Source organism: Cataglyphis hispanica, chromosome 10, assembly GCF_021464435.1.
Source record: "Cataglyphis hispanica isolate Lineage 1 chromosome 10, ULB_Chis1_1.0, whole genome shotgun sequence".
NCBI lineage: Eukaryota > Metazoa > Arthropoda > Insecta > Hymenoptera > Formicidae > Cataglyphis > Cataglyphis hispanica.
Window position 1 is genome coordinate 6,823,886 of NC_065963.1, and position 19,138 is coordinate 6,843,023.

At 36.9% G+C, this 19,138-nt stretch overlaps 2 protein-coding genes across 10 annotated transcripts; one reads left to right on the top strand and one right to left on the bottom strand.

Moving 5' to 3' along the window:
• Positions 1 to 39: 39 nt before the first annotated feature.
• On the bottom strand, positions 40 to 15,652 carry LOC126852343 (RNA polymerase I-specific transcription initiation factor RRN3-like). Of its 5 annotated transcripts, none has more exons than XM_050597059.1 (8): positions 15,499 to 15,652; positions 15,071 to 15,277; positions 1,784 to 2,003; positions 1,599 to 1,707; positions 1,364 to 1,516; positions 770 to 1,252; positions 483 to 661; positions 40 to 387 (listed from the first exon to the last, which is right to left on the bottom strand). In XM_050597059.1, the coding sequence occupies exons 2-8, from the start codon at positions 15,275 to 15,277 to the stop codon at positions 65 to 67; spliced, it is 1,674 nt and encodes a 557-aa protein (XP_050453016.1). In that variant the 5' UTR covers positions 15,499 to 15,652; the 3' UTR covers positions 40 to 64. The 5 variants fall into 5 exon arrangements, with proteins under 5 accessions (XP_050453016.1, XP_050453018.1, XP_050453017.1 ...); XM_050597061.1 differs by lacking the exon at positions 1,784 to 2,003 and adding an exon at positions 14,681 to 14,900; XM_050597060.1 differs by lacking the exons at positions 1,599 to 1,707; positions 1,784 to 2,003 and adding exons at positions 14,497 to 14,605; positions 14,681 to 14,900.
• On the top strand, positions 3,111 to 19,088 carry LOC126852336 (large subunit GTPase 1 homolog). 5 transcript variants are annotated; one of them, XM_050597047.1, is made up of 5 exons: positions 3,115 to 3,476; positions 3,747 to 4,644; positions 17,540 to 18,028; positions 18,211 to 18,511; positions 18,735 to 19,088. In XM_050597047.1, the coding sequence occupies exons 1-5, from the start codon at positions 3,474 to 3,476 to the stop codon at positions 18,880 to 18,882; spliced, it is 1,839 nt and encodes a 612-aa protein (XP_050453004.1). In that variant the 5' UTR covers positions 3,115 to 3,473; the 3' UTR covers positions 18,883 to 19,088. The 5 variants fall into 5 exon arrangements, with proteins under 5 accessions (XP_050453001.1, XP_050453005.1, XP_050453004.1 ...); XM_050597045.1 differs by having other exon boundaries at positions 3,117 to 3,476; positions 3,747 to 4,452; positions 17,348 to 18,028; XM_050597044.1 differs by lacking the exons at positions 17,540 to 18,028; positions 18,211 to 18,511 and adding an exon at positions 5,316 to 5,619 and having other exon boundaries at positions 3,111 to 3,476; positions 3,747 to 5,133.
• The last annotated feature ends 50 nt before the right edge of the window (positions 19,089 to 19,138 follow it).

Here is a 19,138-nt window from a genome sequence, read left to right on the forward strand (position 1 = left end):
TCTGGTGAAAAAAAAATCTATATATACTGTTTTAAATATAACACCATAATTTATTTTTATGTTTTTATTCGTATTTTTTAATCGAACGACTATCTACATTTGCTACATTACTATGAAATAGGGAAACTATTCTCGGTCTGCTATGATGTAATGTATAAGATTCAAAGAGGAAAAAATTAGAAAGTAAAACAGGCAAATGGGTTTTCATTCCAAAAGTAGGCAATTGATTGCGTTCATTGTTTTCAATTCTAGTATAACAATAAGCAAGTTGATATGTGTTTGTAATCTTTGCAAAACTATAAACTATCTTAGAATTGCATATTTTTAAAGGGTTTAATCTACAAGTAACGATCCTTGGTATATCCAGTTCTTGAAGAAATAATATACCTGAAAAAGGACAATTATCGAGTTTTCAAAACTAAATTTATATAACGTAAATCTATAACATACAATAAATTTATATATAATAAATTTGCACTCACCATTTTTTGAATTAACAAATTCTTTATGTCTCGCGATAAATAAATGAAAGAAAGCTTGACACACGGAGTAAAACACGGCATGTCGTTTCGTATCATCATCGATATATTTTAAATATTCTTGTATATTAATATAATTGTGTATCCATGTTATCAATTTGGACATTGTCAGCTTCACTAATCTGAAAAAAAATAGCGTTATAATGTGACATGTGCAAATTTATCATAAAATTGTTGTAGCCAGCACACATATTAAAGTAATAACTGACAGATATTATTAAAGTAATTACCCAGAAGAAATAAATGATGCGGTAGCGAGTAAGCTAGAAATGTAACAAACAGCCGATTGCCGTAGAACTGGCGCTACATTTGGATCGATTACTTTACACCATAACCAATCTGTGAAAGTCTCCGCAACTATGGCTTTGAAGCTGCAAATGTAGAACATGATATATTGCACATATTGACTGGCGTGCGTAGGTAATATTACTGTTTCGAATGTTCGTAAAATATCGACGTATAATATTTTCAGGGATTCTATCTGTAGAACGCCATTTACAAAACAGAACTCGTGCATGTACTTAAAAAATAATTCCATGCACGTGTCCATTGTATGCATAATTAAAGGGTCATTTTTTATTTTGTCTACGTCATTATTTACTGTTGTCGGATCGTCATCGTCAACTGTTTCATTAATACAATCGTCCATTACATCATCTGTTTCATCATCACTTCCTTCTTTACGAGGTATATTGACATCTAATATTGTCAACCTAAAATAGAAATTATTTTTGTATCAGTAAAATACAAAAATTATATTTTATCTGTTTATATATATATATATATATATATATATATATATATATATATATATATATATTTACCTATTAATAATTAAGGATAGAATGTCTGATCTAAGTTGAGGTGCATAATTTAATATTTGTAATAATGCATACATATAAATTTCATGTGTACAAGTGCCATGTGCAATATATGGAAATTGTGATGACAGAGATTGTAGTAAAACTTGGCTTGACCTAAAAAAAATTTAATATATAATTTGTACATAACAATAAATAAATAAAAAAAGAAGAAGGCATTCATTTTTCTATATCTTACATTGGTACTACTTCCAAAATTTTATGTAATATGTCATGTATATGATTTAGCTTTTCTATATCTTCATCTTTAAACTCTCCAGGCTTACGTTCTGCATTGTTATCTTCAACTGGAAAGAAATATAACATATATAAGTAACATATATTTCAATATTTTTTAAGTATATCATTAGATATAATTTTTACCTGATTTAAACAACTGAATCAAAGAATTTATTACAGTTTTTATATAGACTGTTTGCATACACACTAAGTCTTGTAAAAAGAGTTTATAAGCAGAAATCAGTTCTGATGATTTAGTTGTCCATTGAATCCGAAGAAGAATTTGAATAAACCAATCGTATCTAATATCTAATAAAGATACGCATTGTCTTGCTTCAGATAAAAATTCTGCTAAATCATTATCCTAAAGAACAGAAAGAATATTCTAAGTAAACTATCTAAGTAAACTATCTTGCATCATAATATGCAATTGACCAGGTCTTATATAAAGTATATGAAATATGCTCATCACATATTAAGAGATTGTAAAAAATTACTTGCATGCAAATTTTACAAATATTCCGTTTATTTTTACCTTTATAGCATCCTCTTTAAGTGAATGTATCAATTTTTCATATTCTTTAAGTCCATTATCTGTATTAAAATTATATAATATACTTTTAATATCTTTAGGCAATTTCAAGTACTGTATTCTGTTGTATTGTTTGTTGAGTTGCGTTCTAATCCCAGTAGCTTTTATTATAGATGACACACTGCTAATTCTTGAAGATGCCACAGACATCTGTTAACCGGATTCATCAGATAAATAAATATTAATTTTTGTCGGTTCTTTAATGACAAATTTATCTTGTAAAGTGTTATTGTTTTAAAATAATAGCAATTGAGAAATTTGGGTCTCTTTCTCTCAATATAAATAGAATATTGTGCAAAACGTCGAATCGACCAAAATGCAAAAAGAAAGGTTATAAATATTTTAAAATGAATCATACTTGGATTACTCACTTTGATAAATATAGCTTTCACTCTATATAATATTCACAATTTTCGACAATTGCTGTAAACACATCTATTTATGTTTTAAACGCATACTATTTCACTAATAACCTACATAGAAACGAATTTTATCCACCATGCACTCACCCGGTGACAAGCCACATGTTTTATGAATCACGGATTTACGTAAAAATATAGATTGTCTCACGCACATTAATTTTTGTTCTGCTTTCCGAGATCGGTATTTTCATGTCAGACACTACGCGTCTAGATATTCGTGTATCATGACTATTAGGTCTAAAAATTTATAAAAAGTTGGTAAGGTTATTAACGAACAGAAAATGAAAAAATTATGTTACGTTCTGTTAATTTTATATTTTATCCTAACAAAACGAAGAGTTGTCAAATTTGTAAATTGTACAATCAATCTCATTTTTATATTTATAAATGTCAAGCAAAAATGTCACTATACCTAAACTACATTCAGTGTTACCAATCAGATAAAATTGTTACTGCTTGCAGATAAAATGTCTCCATGATAATTTTTCATGCATATCATACGAAAATAAAGAAAATAATCAATAAATTTATTTTAGAGAGTATATAGAGTGTCCGTTCATAGATGCCAAATATCTCACAACTGATTAAAATTACAAAAAAGTTAAAGACTTTTTCCCTATTACTGCCACGTGCCAGGTTGAGGTTATGTTTTTAAAACAAACCATTTATATATTATATCAGCTGTTATTTCTGCGTGAGATAAATATCATTAACTGAAAATTATGGGTAAAAAAGTAAAGGAGGTAGCAATTTAGGAAAATCCTTGATCAGAGATCGTTTTGGATCTAGAAAAATCAAGAGAGGTGGCAATGAATCGTCTATGGTAAGATAATGCATTTTATTATAACCTCTTCATCCTCGAATATATCACGTGCATCTTCGTTCGCAAATATAACAAGATCATTGAAATTAACGTCTCAGAGAAGTTTCATGTAATATGATGCAATCTGGCATTCTGTCATTTTATTCTGTCATTTTTCGATCGTTATCAGAAATTCTTAAGACGCATTGACACTGTTCTTAATCTGTCATTAAATGATAGTTTGTTAATAGTTTATTGATAGTTATATTATTTATAGTTGTTTTTTTATAGCTCCACACCTCAGAGATCAATGATGGTTATGATTGGGGTCGACTCAACTTGCAATCGGTTACAGAGGAGAGCTCATTTCAAGATTTCTTGTCGACCGCTGAACTAGCAGGAACCGAATTCAATGCGGAGAAGTTAAATGTTAAATTCGTGCATCCTCACAGTCATGGCTTGCTCTCGAAAGATGTAATGAAAACAGTACTAAAAAAGCAAGAAGAAAATAAAGATTCCATCAAGATACCAAGAAGGCCGAAATGGGACAGTTCTATAAGCACCCACGAATTACAGACACGCGAAAAAGAGGCGTTCCTGGAGTGGCGACGTCATTTAGCTATGTTGCAAGAAGAGGAAGGTTTAATGTTGACACCTTACGAGAAAAATTTAGAATTTTGGCGTCAATTGTGGCGGGTAGTAGAACGCAGCGATGTGGTTGTACAAATTGTAGACGCGCGTAATCCGCTTCTTTTTCGCTGTGAGGACTTGGAGCGTTACGTTAAGGAGATTGATCCTAACAAATTAAATATGATTCTCCTTAATAAAGCAGATTTCTTAACAGATGTGCAAAGACAGGCATGGGCAAAATATTTTACAGACCTAAATATACGGGTAGCATTCTTTTCCGCTACATTAGCAGCGGAGAGACAGGTGATTCAAGAAGAGGACGAAGATGAAGCGAGATCGACTGATAAGGATGACCACAAACATTCAGGTAACGAGAATAAGAACAGTGGAGATGAATTGGCGAAGTCGGAATTCTCGTCGGAATCAGAGTACGAAAGCGCGGAGCATGGCGACGTTGGCAAGTCCACTGTATCTGATGAAATAGAAGCCGATAATAGCGAGCAACAAATGGAAGCTCAGCAACGTAGCGAATTGGAGAATTTAAAAATTTTCGCGACAGGTTCCGAAATGAAGAAAATAATCAATTCGCCAAAATTATTAAACAGAGACGATCTTATAAAATTATTTAAAACAATTTACAACGATAATAAAACGTATACGACCGGAGTGACAACAATCGGCTTGGTCGGGTATCCAAACGTCGGCAAGAGTTCCACCATCAATGCCCTGCTCATGGATAAAAAAGTCTCTGTATCGGCCACGCCGGGCAAGACCAAGCATTTTCAAACATTGTATTTGGACAAGGATTTGTTGTTGTGCGATTGTCCGGGCTTGGTGATGCCGAGTTTTGTTTGCACGAAAGCAGATATGATACTAAACGGTATACTGCCGATCGATCAGATGCGAGATCATGTACCGGCGATTACGTTACTGGCCACGTTGGTACCCAAGCACGTTCTGGAGGATCTGTATGGCTTCATGTTGTCTGTTCCAACAGAAGGAGAGGATCGCGCACCGACTGCGGAGGAGCTTTTAAACGCACACGGTTGTATGTAATCACTATAAATCTGAAAATATTAGACTACGAAAGATTGAAGAAAATTATATATTCATTTATTTTTATACACATATTACAGAGCATATATATATTCTTTGACATATTAATTGTTATTGTTTTTTACATATCAAATAATATATATATTTCTATTATAAATCCTACTTTTGTTGCAGACAACAGAGGTTTCATGACGCAGAACGGTCAACCAGATAATCCACGCTCAGCGAGATACCTTTTGAAGGATTTCGTTAACGGCAAATTGTTGTATTGTGTCGCACCGCCGACATTCGAACAGGAGTGTTTTCACGCATTCCCGCCACGACGCCGGAATTTGTCCGCCAACAGGCATATACCGTCCCGAACAGCTCGCGTAAATCAAGGATGTGGAGTAACGGTCAATAACTTGGACCGAAAGTTTTTCCGAAAGGACGCACATGTGAAGGGACGCCGTGGACCTGTACTACAACACTCTATAACGTAATGTCAAAATTTTTTATTTATAAAGTCACTCGTGTATATATAATAGATTGCGACAATAGTAATTGTTCGAGATTGCAACGATCTCGAACTTCGCATTTTTGTTGCCGCGCGACCGCGTCATCGCCGCGCGCGCGATGCGAGGTAGCGTTTTCTGCGACCGAGCGAAAACGCGCGGCAACAACAAACATCGTCGCCCTTCTCGAAGGATCTAAGGTAAAATTGCGACAAACAAGTCACCAAAAAACTGTCGGCGGAAATGACTAAATTTCGGGGACCTTCTGGATCCTTCGAGAAGGCGATGACAGTATAAAAGCAAGCCGCCAACCGAGCGCGGCGCATTCCGCTCAGAGTACTTTGACGCGTGTACGCTACTCGAGTGAGATAAAGAGTCGGTCTCGTTTATTGAAATAGACATATTTCAGTGCCGTTGTGTGACTACCGGAGTTATTCCGAGACAGACGATTTATCGCTGTTTATCCGCCGCGTGCGAATTATAATCGTATCTCGCGTACGATTAATAGCAAAAGTGTTAAGATTCTATTCATCTTAGAATCGAGCGCGTCTCGATACTCGCGGGTGTCGTTGTCCGTCGGCCGTCTCATTTCGCGCTTGTCTCTTTTGGAGCACGCTCGCTCGCACGTTCACATTCAACTTTCGCTTTCATTTGCTGGTCCTTCGAGCCGGATCCTGCTGTCCGGTGCCTGTGGGTGTAGTGAGTGCAGTGTCTGTGGTGATTTTCGTCGGAGCTCCTTCGGTCATCACATCCTAAGAGACAAAAATGAGTAGAGACACGGACTCAACCATACGGACTCAATTCGAGCTGTACGGGCGCATTACACGCTCGTACGAAAACTTGCGGAAGTCGGGGTCCGCCAACATTACTGTCGGGCTGGTGGAGGCACGACTCCAAGCCCTGGAAGCCAACTGGGCGAAATTCGAACACAATCACGATAAGCTCACCACATCTTGGGAGGCCTTACGCGAGACCGACTACGCCAAGAAGGACATGTTAACGCTAACAGAGGAAGCGTACCTCACTCAGAAGGGCATGCTCTCAGAAGCGCTCTACCGTCTCAGATGCGAGAGAAACGAGGCGTCCGCTGCGGGCACACCGATATCACAGCCGTCGCGAACGACCTTGCCGAAGATACAACTTCCTCAGTTCTCCGGGTTGTATGAGGACTGGCCGTCCTTCCGAGACCTCTTTCATTCCCTCATTGGGAAGGATGCCTCGGCTACCAACGTCGAGAAACTTCATTATCTCAAGGCGTGTCTGAAGGGAGAAGCGGAACTTCTCATCCGCACCCTGCTCACAACAGGGGAGAATTTTGGTCGCGCGTGGAAGGCTCTCACGGACTACTACGAGAACAAGCGCCTGCTCGTGCGATCGTACATCGCGAGGTTCCTGGCTCTTCAACGCGTAAAGAGTGAGTCAAGCACAGATTTGCGTACGCTTTACCACAGCGTTTTGAACACCGTCGGCTCCCTCGAGAGCATCGGTCGGCCGATAACGAGCGGCGAGGACTTGTTTGTCCACCTCGTTGTCGATCTCATGGACTCCCAGTCCCGCCAAGAATGGGAGAACGCGATAAGCGACACGACGGATCCGCCGGCGTACAAGGAGTTGATCCAATTCCTCGACCGACGGCTGCACACGGTCGAGTCTCTACAACCGTCCAAGCCGGAACCGGGCGCGACTTCCGGACGTTCTCCGCGAGTGCATAATGTGCGGAAACCGGAAAGCAATTGCGGCCAATGCTCTTTGTGTCACAAAGAGCATTACATAATGTTTTGCGACACGTACAAGGCCAAGACAGCAGCGGAGCGACGGCAGCACGTAGAGAGACATCAGCTGTGCTTCAACTGTCTCGGGAAGCACAAGGTGAGTGACTGCTCGTCGAAAAAGACGTGCTCGATCTGCGATGCGCGTCATCACTCGACGCTACACGACGCGTGCAAAACAACCGAAGTCGCCAAATCATCGCTTTCCGCGAACCGAGCTTCGAAAGCAACGTCGGCAGTGCTTCTCGCGACGGCGCGCGTCCGCGTGGCCGACAAATTCGGCGTCCTTCACACTGCACGAGGCCTCATCGATCAAGGATCCGAAGTGTCAATCGTCGCTGAGTCATTGGTCCAGCGATTGCAATTGTCCCGGACTCCTGCCTCGACAGACATTGTCGGCGTTGGCGGTCAACTCACGGGCGCACGGGGCCGAGTCGAGCTCGCGCTCACGCCGCTGCGCGACGGTCCGCCGCTGCGGGTTTCAGCGCTCATCTTACGCCAGCTGACGCTCTACACCGGTGGCATTCGAGTGAGTCGCAACACGTGGCCACACATTGATGGCATCGAGCTCGCCGACCCGGACTTCTTCGCAGCCGACCCAGTTGAACTTCTCCTTGGAGCGGATGTCTGCGCAGCCATTCTCCAACCCGGCCTTCGACGTGGAGGGCGTCGGCAGCCTGTGGCCCAGAGGACAACTCTGGGTTGGATTCTTTCGGGTTCCGTCGGCACTTCAGCCGCAACCTGGTCCGCCCAGATTCTCCACTGCTACAACGACGGCGACCTTCACGGCTTGGTGCAAGAATTTTGGCGACAGGAGGAGGTCGTGGTCAAGGCCATTCCACCCACCACGGAAGAGCAGGTAGCCGAGGACCACTTCGTTCGGACACATGCGCGAGATACCAGCGGCCGCTTTGTCGTGCGTCTGCCTCTCAGGCTGCCGCTCCCAGACCTCACGGGAACAAAGCGCACCGCAGCCCGCCTGCTCAGGTACATGGAGCACAGGTTCGCCTGAGACGGACAGCTGAAGCAGCTGTACACTGACTTCATGCGGGAATATGAAGTCCTGGGGCACATGTCCCTCTTCCAGCCTGCCGGCGCTGCAGAGCTGGCCGACTGCTACCTGCCTCACCATGGCGTGATGCGCAAGGGGAGCTCAGCCAAAATCCGAGTCGTCTTCCATGGCTCATCCACGGTTCCATCAGGAGCCAGCCTCAACAGGCACCTCAAGGTGGGTCCCAATCTGCTGCCCACCTTGGAAGACATATTGCTGCGGTGGCGAGTCCATCGCTTCGTGCTGGCGAGCGACATCGAGAAGATGTATCGCCAGATTCTCGTTGCCCCGGAGGATCGCCATCTCCAGAGAATTCTGTGGCGCTACGAGGACCAGACTGCTCCGCAAACCTACCAGCTCAACACCGTAACATACGGACTGGCCTGTGCTCCGTTCCTGGCGTTGCGCTCTTTGCGATAACTCGCCGACGACGAGGAGGACTCAGACATATTTCAGTGCCGTTGTGTGGGGTGTGTGAAGTTGGCACCCCTATGTTACGATACCATAGTTCTGTTTAGAGTTCTGAATTATTTAGAACAAAAGAAAGAGTTCTTGATAATTTTTATAAAGAATTCTGTTCATTATAACAATAAAAGCAGAGTTTGAAAAATAGGGGTGCCAACTTCACGTTTTTAGACATATCAAAATTAAATAGTTCTGAGCATAGTTCTGATGTTTTTTTGAATAGTTATATAGTTCCTAATACTTTTTTGCAAGAGTTCTGCAGTTTTTAGTTTTAAAAATTGACTTCAAACATCAGAGATATATTTTCGAAATTTCGAGTTCTGATCAAAAATATCGAAGTTCTGAATTATATTCGATAAAACAAATATAATCACAAAAACCGCATGGTCTTAGCTATTATAGTTACCGAAATACCGATTTTTTTAAATTAATATACTTTTGTAAAAATCTTTGGAAATCTTGAGATCCGACCGAAAACATCAGAGTTCTAAATTATATTCGATAAGACAAATATAATCGCGAAAACCGCATGGTCCTAGCTATCATAATTACCAAAATAATGATTTTTTTAAATTAATTACTTTTATAAAATAAATTTAAAAATTACAAGTTCTGATCAAAAACGTCGGAGTTCTAAATTACATTCGATAAGATAAGTATAATCGTGAAAACCGCATTTGATCGAAATGAGCGTTTTCACGTTTATTTTTATTAACATGTTTATTAATTATCTTCCACGGTTTCTTCACTTTGTCAGACTGCTCGTCGGTCGATTCTGTTAAACTGACCGTTGATCCTGCGTTCCTGAAAAAAATAATTGTATCAATTAAATGAATTTTGTACAATCTTCGACCTTTTTCACGTTTATTTTTATTAACATGTTTATTAATTATCTTCCACGGTTTCTTCACTTTGTCAGACTGCTCGTCGGTCGATTCTGTTAAACTGACCGTTGATCCTGCGTTCCTGAAAAAAATAATTGTATCAATTAAATGAATTTTGTACAATCTTCGACCTTTTTCACGTTTATTTTTATTAACATGTTTATTAATTATCTTCCACGGTTTCTTCACTTTGTCAGACTGCTCGTCGGTCCATTCTGTTAAACTGACCGTTGATCCTGCGTTCCTGAAAAAAATAATTGTATCAATTAAATGAATTTTGTACAATCTTCGACCTTTTTCACGTTTATTTTTATTAACATGTTTATTAATTATCTTCCACGGTTTCTTCACTTTGTCAGACTGCTCGTCGATCGATTCTGTTAAACTGACCGTTGATCCTGCGTGCCTGAAAAAAATAATTGTATCAATTAAATGAATTTTGTACAATCTTCGACCTTTTTCACGTTTATTTTTATTAACATGTTTATTAATTATCTTCCACGGTTTCTTCACTTTGTCAGACTGCTCGTCGATCGATTCTGTTAAACTGACCGTTGATCCTGCGTGCCTGAAAAAAATAATTGTATCAATTAAATGAATTTTGTATATGAGAATACACACATGACGTTTCAACAATTGTACATATTGTATCTCAATCGCGTGTGAGTTTCGGATATTAGAATTTTAGATGTAGATGCCCCGCATTGATCGATCTTACACAAATTATTACTGAAAGCGTAAGTTGAATGTGAACGTGCGAGCGAGCGTGCTCCAAAAGAGACAAGCGCGAAATGAGACGGCCGACGGACAACGACACCCGCGAGTATCGAGACGCGCTCGATTCTAAGATGAATAGAATCTTAACTTTTGCTATTAATCGTACGCGAGATACGATTATAATTCACACGCGGCGGATAAACAGCGATAAATCGTCTGTCTCGGAATAACTCCGGTAGTCACACAACGGGGTGTGTGAAGTTGGCACCCCTATGTTATGATACCATAGTTCTGTTTAGAGTTCTGAATTATTTAGAACAAAAGAAAGAGTTCTTGATAATTTTTATAAAGAGTACTATTATACTAAAAAATATATTTAGTATAATTACTATTATATATATATACTTATATACATACATACATACATACATACATACATACATACATATATATATAGTTATAGGACTATCTTTCTGTGAGATAACTTGAATATAATTTTTTATTTAGTGTTGCTAAATAATCATATATTTGAATTTATATTTATATGACTTTTAGAAAAAAATTTCTAATGAGATATCATTTGCGCTTTGACGAGAAAAATTAATTCCTCTGTTTAGGCACACGACAGCCCGTAAGGACAATGGTATGGTCGCACAATGAGAGCTGGATGGTAACAGGGGATCATGCAGGCTACGTGAAATATTGGCAGAGTAACATGAACAACGTCAAGATGTTTCAAGCGCACAAAGAAGCGATTAGAGTCTCATATACCATCCACCACACTAGTCCTTACGTCTCTCATAAATTGGTACGTCACGTGAACTGTATTCACCGTACTTAGACATCAATGGTGATTTATTGTCAGTGTATAAAATTTATGTCGCGTCGAAAGCCATCGTTCGGATAATAATCGCGAATTCTTGTATTCGCATGTGTGAAAAAACTATATATATAAATATGGATTATATATATATACATGTATATTTTTACGATTCGCCCAGAAAAAGCGTGATAACGATCAGACGACCTACGCTGGGCCGATTGCACTCAATACGATTTGTTGAAGTGAATCTCCTTCCCCCTCGGGAAAGAGATAAACGAATTGCCAGTTTCGATTTTAATTATTCCGGATTTAGTCGATCCGGATTGACTGTGCGGTGCGAATCTGCCATGTATGAACAGCCTTCTTCGAAATAGACGAAAAATTGTAATATAATATGCATTAGAGGGATCGAATGGAACACACGAATAGATTATTCCGATAGAAACTGTTCACAAGCTGCCTTGCGAGGGAAATTTCTGTTCCGCGTTTGTGCAACTCTGAAAAAATGCATGCCAATCGCGTGATCCCGGTAGAAGTACGAATGAATACGATTCCGCGTCCTTTTGTTTGTCCGAGGAATGTGAGAGAAAGAGAGAGAAAGAGAGAGAGAGAGAAAGAGAGAATGTCGGAACAGTCTATCTATTATTAATAAAAAGAAATAACATACAACATTCTTTGTCTTTTTATAAATCTTCATTTCGCGTGTTGATATGTATCGATCTTATCTTATCCTTATATGATATGAGATTTTAATAATTTAGCAAATATTGGAATTGAAATATTGGAATCATGATAAATTTCAAAAAAAGAAAATGATTTGCGTGTGTTAATGATTGGAGCCGCGACGATAATGAGTTTTTATTACAGAGGTAAACGTAAGAATCATATTCGCGCGTCATTAGCTTAGCGAAATCTATGTTTTAAATCAGATTTAATTCACTCTGAATTACGTTACCGAATTAGACAAATAGTGTATTGTATAATACCGTTGTTTCAAGGGATATTCATATATACAAATATCTTGCGTTATTTATTAATCGTCAATAAAATTGCTTTTTCATTTTTTTACTAATAACTTGTATTCGAACGAGAGAAAGACAGAGCATTAGATTTTTTCTTGCTCTGTATCAATCAAAATTCCCTTTTCCTCTTTTCATTTGCTGACATTTAAAAGTTTATTTTTTATATCTCATTTTTTCCAATTTTTTCTCATTTTCACTTGTATAAAAAGAGTAACGTAGTGAGTAGTGTAGCTACATCATTGATAATGTCTAGAGAACTATCGATAATTATCGATGATTTTAGCTATCGAAAATTATCGATGTTTTTTCTACAACTATCGATAGTTTTCGATATTTTTGTGATTGTATATACTATGATTTATACTTAATGCTAAACTTCAAATGCTGCAGTGACCAATCATGAGCCAGGCACAGATCAGGCTTCGGCAAGCGCCTGGCTCCCGATTGGTCACCGTAGTCTTTGCCGCATATATTTCCACTACAGGTGCGTGTTGCTAGTATGGGCAATGTGGGCATTCTGGTTCTGGCATCACTCTTAGTCTGGTGAAAAAAATCTATATATACTGTTTTAAATATAACACCATAATTTATTTTTGTTTTATTCGTATTTTTAATCGAACGACTATCTACATTTGCTACATTACTATGAAATAGGGAAACTATTCTCGGTCTGCTATGCTGTAATGTATAAGATTCAAAGGGGAAAAAATTAGAAAGTAAAACAGGCAAATGGGTTTTCATTCCAAAAGTAGGCAATTGATTGCGTTCATTGTTTTCAATTCTAGTATAACAATAAGCAAGTTGATATGTGTTTGTAATCTTTGCAAAACTATAAACTATCTTAGAATTGCATATTTTTAAAGGGTTTAATCTACAAGTAACGATCCTTGGTATATCCAGTTCTTGAAGAAATAATATACCTGAAAAAGGACAATTATCGAGTTTTCAAAACTAAATTTATATAACGTAAATCTATAACATACAATAAATTTATATATAATAAATTTGCACTCACCATTTTTGAATTAACAAATTCTTTATGTCTCATGATAAATAAATGAAAGAAAGCTTGACACACGGAGTAAAACACGGCATGTCGTTTCGTATCATCATCGATATATTTTAAATATTCTTGTATATTAATATAATTGTGTATCCATGTTATCAATTTGGACATTGTCAGCTTCACTAATCTGAAAAAAATAGCGTTATAATGTGACATGTGCAAATTTATCATAAAATTTTTGTAGCCAGCACACATATTAAAGTAATAACTGACAGATATTATTAAAGTAATTACCCAGAAGAAATAAATGATGCGGTAGCGAGTAAGCTAGAAATGTAACAAACAGCCGATTGCCGTAGAACTGGCGCTACATTTGGATCGATTACTTTACACCATAACCAATCTGTGAAAGTCTCCGCAACTATGGCTTTGAAGCTGCAAATGTAGAACATGATATATTGCACATATTGACTGGCGTGCGTAGGTAATATTACTGTTTCGAATGTTCGTAAAATATCGACGTATAATATTTTCAGGGATTCTATCTGTAGAACGCCATTTACAAAACAGAACTCGTGCATGTACTTAAAAATAATTCCATGCACGTGTCCATTGTATGCATAATTAAAGGGTCATTTTTATTTTGTCTACGTCATTATTTACTGTTGTCGGATCGTCATCGTCAACTGTTTCATTAATACAATCGTCCATTACATCATCTGTTTCATCATCACTTCCTTCTTTACGAGGTATATTGACATCTAATATTGTCAACCTAAAATAGAAATTATTTTTGTATCAGTAAAATACAAAAAATTATATTTTATCTGTTTTATATATATATATATATATATATATATATATATATATATATATATATATATTTACCTATTAATAATTAAGGATAGAATGTCTGATCTAAGTTGAGGTGCATAATTTAATATTTGTAATAATGCATACATATAAATTTCATGTGTACAAGTGCCATGTGCAATATATGGAAATTGTGATGACAGAGATTGTAGTAAAACTTGGCTTGATCTAAAAAAATTTAATATATAATTTGTACATAACAATAAATAAATAAAAAAGAAGAAGAAGGCATTCATTTTTCTATATCTTACATTGGTACTACTTCCAAAATTTTATGTAATATGTCATGTATATGATTTAGCTTTTCTATATCTTCATCTTTAAACTCTCCAGGCTTACGTTCTGCATTGTTATCTTCAACTGGAAAGAAATATAACATATATAAGTAACATATATTTCAATATTTTTAAGTATATCATTAGATATAATTTTTACCTGATTTAAACAACTGAATCAAAGAATTTATTACAGTTTTTATATAGACTGTTTGCATACACACTAAGTCTTGTAAAAAGAGTTTATAAGCAGAAATCAGTTCTGATGATTTAGTTGTCCATTGAATCCGAAGAAGAATTTGAATAAACCAATCGTATCTAATATCTAATAAAGATACGCATTGTCTTGCTTCAGATAAAAATTCTGCTAAATCATTATCCTAAAGAACAGAAAGAATATTCTAAGTAAACTATCTAAGTAAACTATCTTGCATCATAATATGCAATTGACCAGGTCTTATATAAAGTATATGAAATATGCTCATCACATATTAAGAGATTGTAAAAATTACTTGCATGCAAATTTTACAAATATTCCGTTTATTTTTACCTTTATAGCATCCTCTTTAAGTGAATGTATCAATTTTTCATATTCTTTAAGTCCATTATCTGTATTAAAATTATATAATATACTTTTAATATCTTTAGGCAATTTCAAGTACTGTATTCTGTTGTATTGTTTGTTGAGTTGCGTTCTAATCCCAGTAGCTTTTATTATAGATGACACACTGCTAATTCTTGAAGATACCACAGACATCTGTTAACCGGATTCATCAGATAAATAAATATTAATTTTTGTCGGTTCTTTAATGACAAATTTATCTTGTAAAGTGTTATTGTTTTAAAATAATAGCAATTGAGAAATTTGGGTCTCTTTCTCTCAATATAAATAGAATATTGTGCAAAACGTCGAATCGACCAAAATGCAAAAAGAAAGGTTATAAATATTTTAAAATGAATCATACTTGGATTACTCACTTTGATAAATATAGCTTTCACTCTATATAATATTCACAATTTTCGACAATTGCTGTAAACACATCTATTTATGTTTTAAACGCATACTATTTCACTAATAACCTACATAGAAACGAATTTTATCCACCATGCACTCACCCGGTGACAAGCCACATGTTTTATGAATCACGGATTTACGTAAAAATATAGATTGTCTCACGCACATTAATTTTGTTCTGCTTTCCGAGATCGGTATTTTCATGTCAGACACTACGCGTCTAGATATTCGTGTATCATGACTATTAGGTCTAAAAATTTATAAAAAGTTGGTAAGGTTATTAACGAACAGAAAATGAAAAAATTATGTTACGTTCTGTTAATTTTATATTTTATCCTAACAAAACGAAGAGTTGTCAAATTTGTAAATTGTACAATCAATCTCATTTTTATATTTATAAATGTCAAGCAAAAATGTCACTATACCTAAACTACATTCAGTGTTACCAATCAGATAAAATTGTTACTGCTTGCAGATAAAATGTCTCCATGATAATTTTTCATGCATATCATACGAAAATAAAGAAAATAATCAATAAATTTATTTTAGAGAGTATATAGAGTGTCCGTTCATAGATGCCAAATATCTCACAACTGATTAAAATTACAAAAAAGTTAAAGACTTTTTCCCTATTACTGCCACGTGCCAGGTTGAGGTTATGTTTTTAAAACAAACCATTTATATATTATATCAGCTGTTATTTCTGCGTGAGATAAATATCATTAACTGAAAATTATGGGTAAAAAAGTAAAGGAGGTAGCAATTTAGGAAAATCCTTGATCAGAGATCGTTTTGGATCTAGAAAAATCAAGAGAGGTGGCAATGAATCGTCTATGGTAAGATAATGCATTTTATTATAACCTCTTCATCCTCGAATATATCACGTGCATCTTCGTTCGCAAATATAACAAGATCATTGAAATTAACGTCTCAGAGAAGTTTCATGTAATATGATGCAATCTGGCATTCTGTCATTTTATTCTGTCATTTTTCGATCGTTATCAGAAATTCTTAAGACGCATTGACACTGTTCTTAATCTGTCATTAAATGATAGTTTGTTAATAGTTTATTGATAGTTATATTATTTATAGTTGTTTTTTTATAGCTCCACACCTCAGAGATCAATGATGGTTATGATTGGGGTCGACTCAACTTGCAATCGGTTACAGAGGAGAGCTCATTTCAAGATTTCTTGTCGACCGCTGAACTAGCAGGAACCGAATTCAATGCGGAGAAGTTAAATGTTAAATTCGTGCATCCTCACAGTCATGGCTTGCTCTCGAAAGATGTAATGAAAACAGTACTAAAAAAGCAAGAAGAAAATAAAGATTCCATCAAGATACCAAGAAGGCCGAAATGGGACAGTTCTATAAGCACCCACGAATTACAGACACGCGAAAAAGAGGCGTTCCTGGAGTGGCGACGTCATTTAGCTATGTTGCAAGAAGAGGAAGGTTTAATGTTGACACCTTACGAGAAAAATTTAGAATTTTGGCGTCAATTGTGGCGGGTAGTAGAACGCAGCGATGTGGTTGTACAAATTGTAGACGCGCGTAATCCGCTTCTTTTTCGCTGTGAGGACTTGGAGCGTTACGTTAAGGAGATTGATCCTAACAAATTAAATATGATTCTCCTTAATAAAGCAGATTTCTTAACAGATGTGCAAAGACAGGCATGGGCAAAATATTTTACAGACCTAAATATACGGGTAGCATTCTTTTCCGCTACATTAGCAGCGGAGAGACAGATGATTCAAGAAGAGGACGAAGATGAAGCGAGATCGACTGATAAGGATGACCACAATCATTCAGGTAACGAGAATAAGAACAGTGGAGATGAATTGGCGAAGTCGGAATTCTCGTCGGAATCAGAGTACGAAAGCGCGGAGGATGGCGACGTTGGCACGTCCGCTGTATCTGATGAAATAGAAGCCGATAATAGCGAGCAACAAATGGAAACTCAACAACGTAGCGAATTGGAGAATTTAAAAATCTCCGCGACAGGTTCCGAAATGAAGAAAATAATCAATTCGCCAAAATTATTAAACAGAGACGATCTTATAAAATTATTTAAAACAATTTACAATGATAATAAAACGTACACGACCGGAGTGACAACAATCGGCTTGGTCGGGTATCCAAACGTCGGCAAGAGTTCCACCATCAATGCCCTGCTCATGGATAAAAAAGTCTCTGTATCGGCCACGCCGGGCAAGACCAAGCATTTTCAAACATTGTATTTGGACAAGGATTTGTTGTTGTGCGATTGTCCGGGCTTGGTGATGCCGAGTTTTGTTTGCACGAAAGCAGATATGATACTAAACGGTATACTGCCGATCGATCAGATGCGAGATCATGTACCGGCGATTACGTTACTGGCCACGTTGATACCCAAGCACGTTCTGGAGGATCTGTATGGCTTCATGTTGCCTGTTCCAACAGAAGGAGAGGATCGCGCACCGACTGCGGAGGAGCTTTTAAACGCACACGGTTGTACGTAATCACTATAAATCTGAAAATATTAGACTACGAAAGATTGAAGAAAATTATATATTCATTTATTTTTATACACATATTACAGAGCATATATATATTCTTTGACATATTAATTATTATTGTTTTTTACATATCAAATAATATATATATTTCTATTATAAATCCTACTTTTGTTGCAGACAACAGAGGTTTCATGACGCAGAACGGTCAACCAGATAATCCACGCTCAGCGAGATACCTTTTGAAGGATTTCGTTAACGGCAAATTGTTGTATTGTGTCGCACCGCCGACATTCGAACAGGAGTGTTTTCACGCATTCCCGCCACGATGCCGGAATTTGTCCGCCAACAGGCATATACCGCCCCGAACAGCTCGCGTAAATCAAGGATGTGGAGTAACGGTCAATAACTTGGACCGAAAGTTTTTCCAGGACGCACATGTGAAGGGACGCCGTGGACCTGTACTACAACACTCTATAACGTAATGTCAAAATTTTTTATTTATATAGTCGCTCGTGTATATATAATAGATTGCGACAATAGTAATAATTTGTGTAAGATCGATCAATGCGGGGCATCTACATCTAAAATTCTAATATCCGAAACTCGCACGCGATTGAGATACAATATGTACAATTGTTGAAACGTCATGTGTGCATTCTCATATACAAAATTCATTTAATTGATACAATTATTTTTTTCAGGCACGCAGGATCAACGGTCAGTTTAAAAGAATCGACCGACGAGCAGTCTGACAAAGTGAAGAAACCGTGGAAAATAATTAATAAACATGTTAATAAAAATAAACGCGAAAAAGGTCGAAGATTGTACGCTCATCTCGATCAACATTGAGTGCGAAAAGTATCACTGTACTTTTCGGAATCTATTATTTTTTGTAATGCTAAACTTTTTTTAACAGCTGTACGATTGTTCTGTTATGTACGGGTATGCAAACGTATACGCACAGGTTTATAATGCACATGCAATCGTGCAATCGTATACCATATGCGTACGTGTATATATTTGTATATACGCTGAAATTAAGTTTTTGTATTTTATATTCTCTCATTTATTCTCTCATCCCCCTTTCTCCTCATCGTCAATATCT

What these genes read in the sequence shown, in the direction of transcription:
- LOC126852336 (XM_050597044.1), top strand. An exon ending in GCTTTTAAACGCACACGGTT is followed by an intron (nt 5,134 to 5,315) that starts GTATGTAATCAC and finishes CTTTTGTTGCAG; the next exon opens with ACAACAGAGGTTTCATGACG. An exon ending in GTACTACAACACTCTATAAC is followed by an intron (nt 5,620 to 18,734) that starts GTAATGTCAAAA and finishes TATTTTTTTCAG; the next exon opens with GCACGCAGGATCAACGGTCA.
- LOC126852343 (XM_050597059.1), bottom strand. Translation starts at nt 15,277, where the DNA reads ATGTCTGTGGTATCTTCAAGAATTAGCAGTGTGTCATCTATAATAAAA. An exon ending in TTAAAGAGGATGCTATAAAG is followed by an intron (nt 2,004 to 15,070) that starts GTAAAAATAAAC and finishes TCTGTTCTTTAG; the next exon opens with GATAATGATTTAGCAGAATT. An exon ending in ATTTGTTAATTCAAAAAATG is followed by an intron (nt 388 to 482) that starts GTGAGTGCAAAT and finishes GTCCTTTTTCAG; the next exon opens with GTATATTATTTCTTCAAGAA.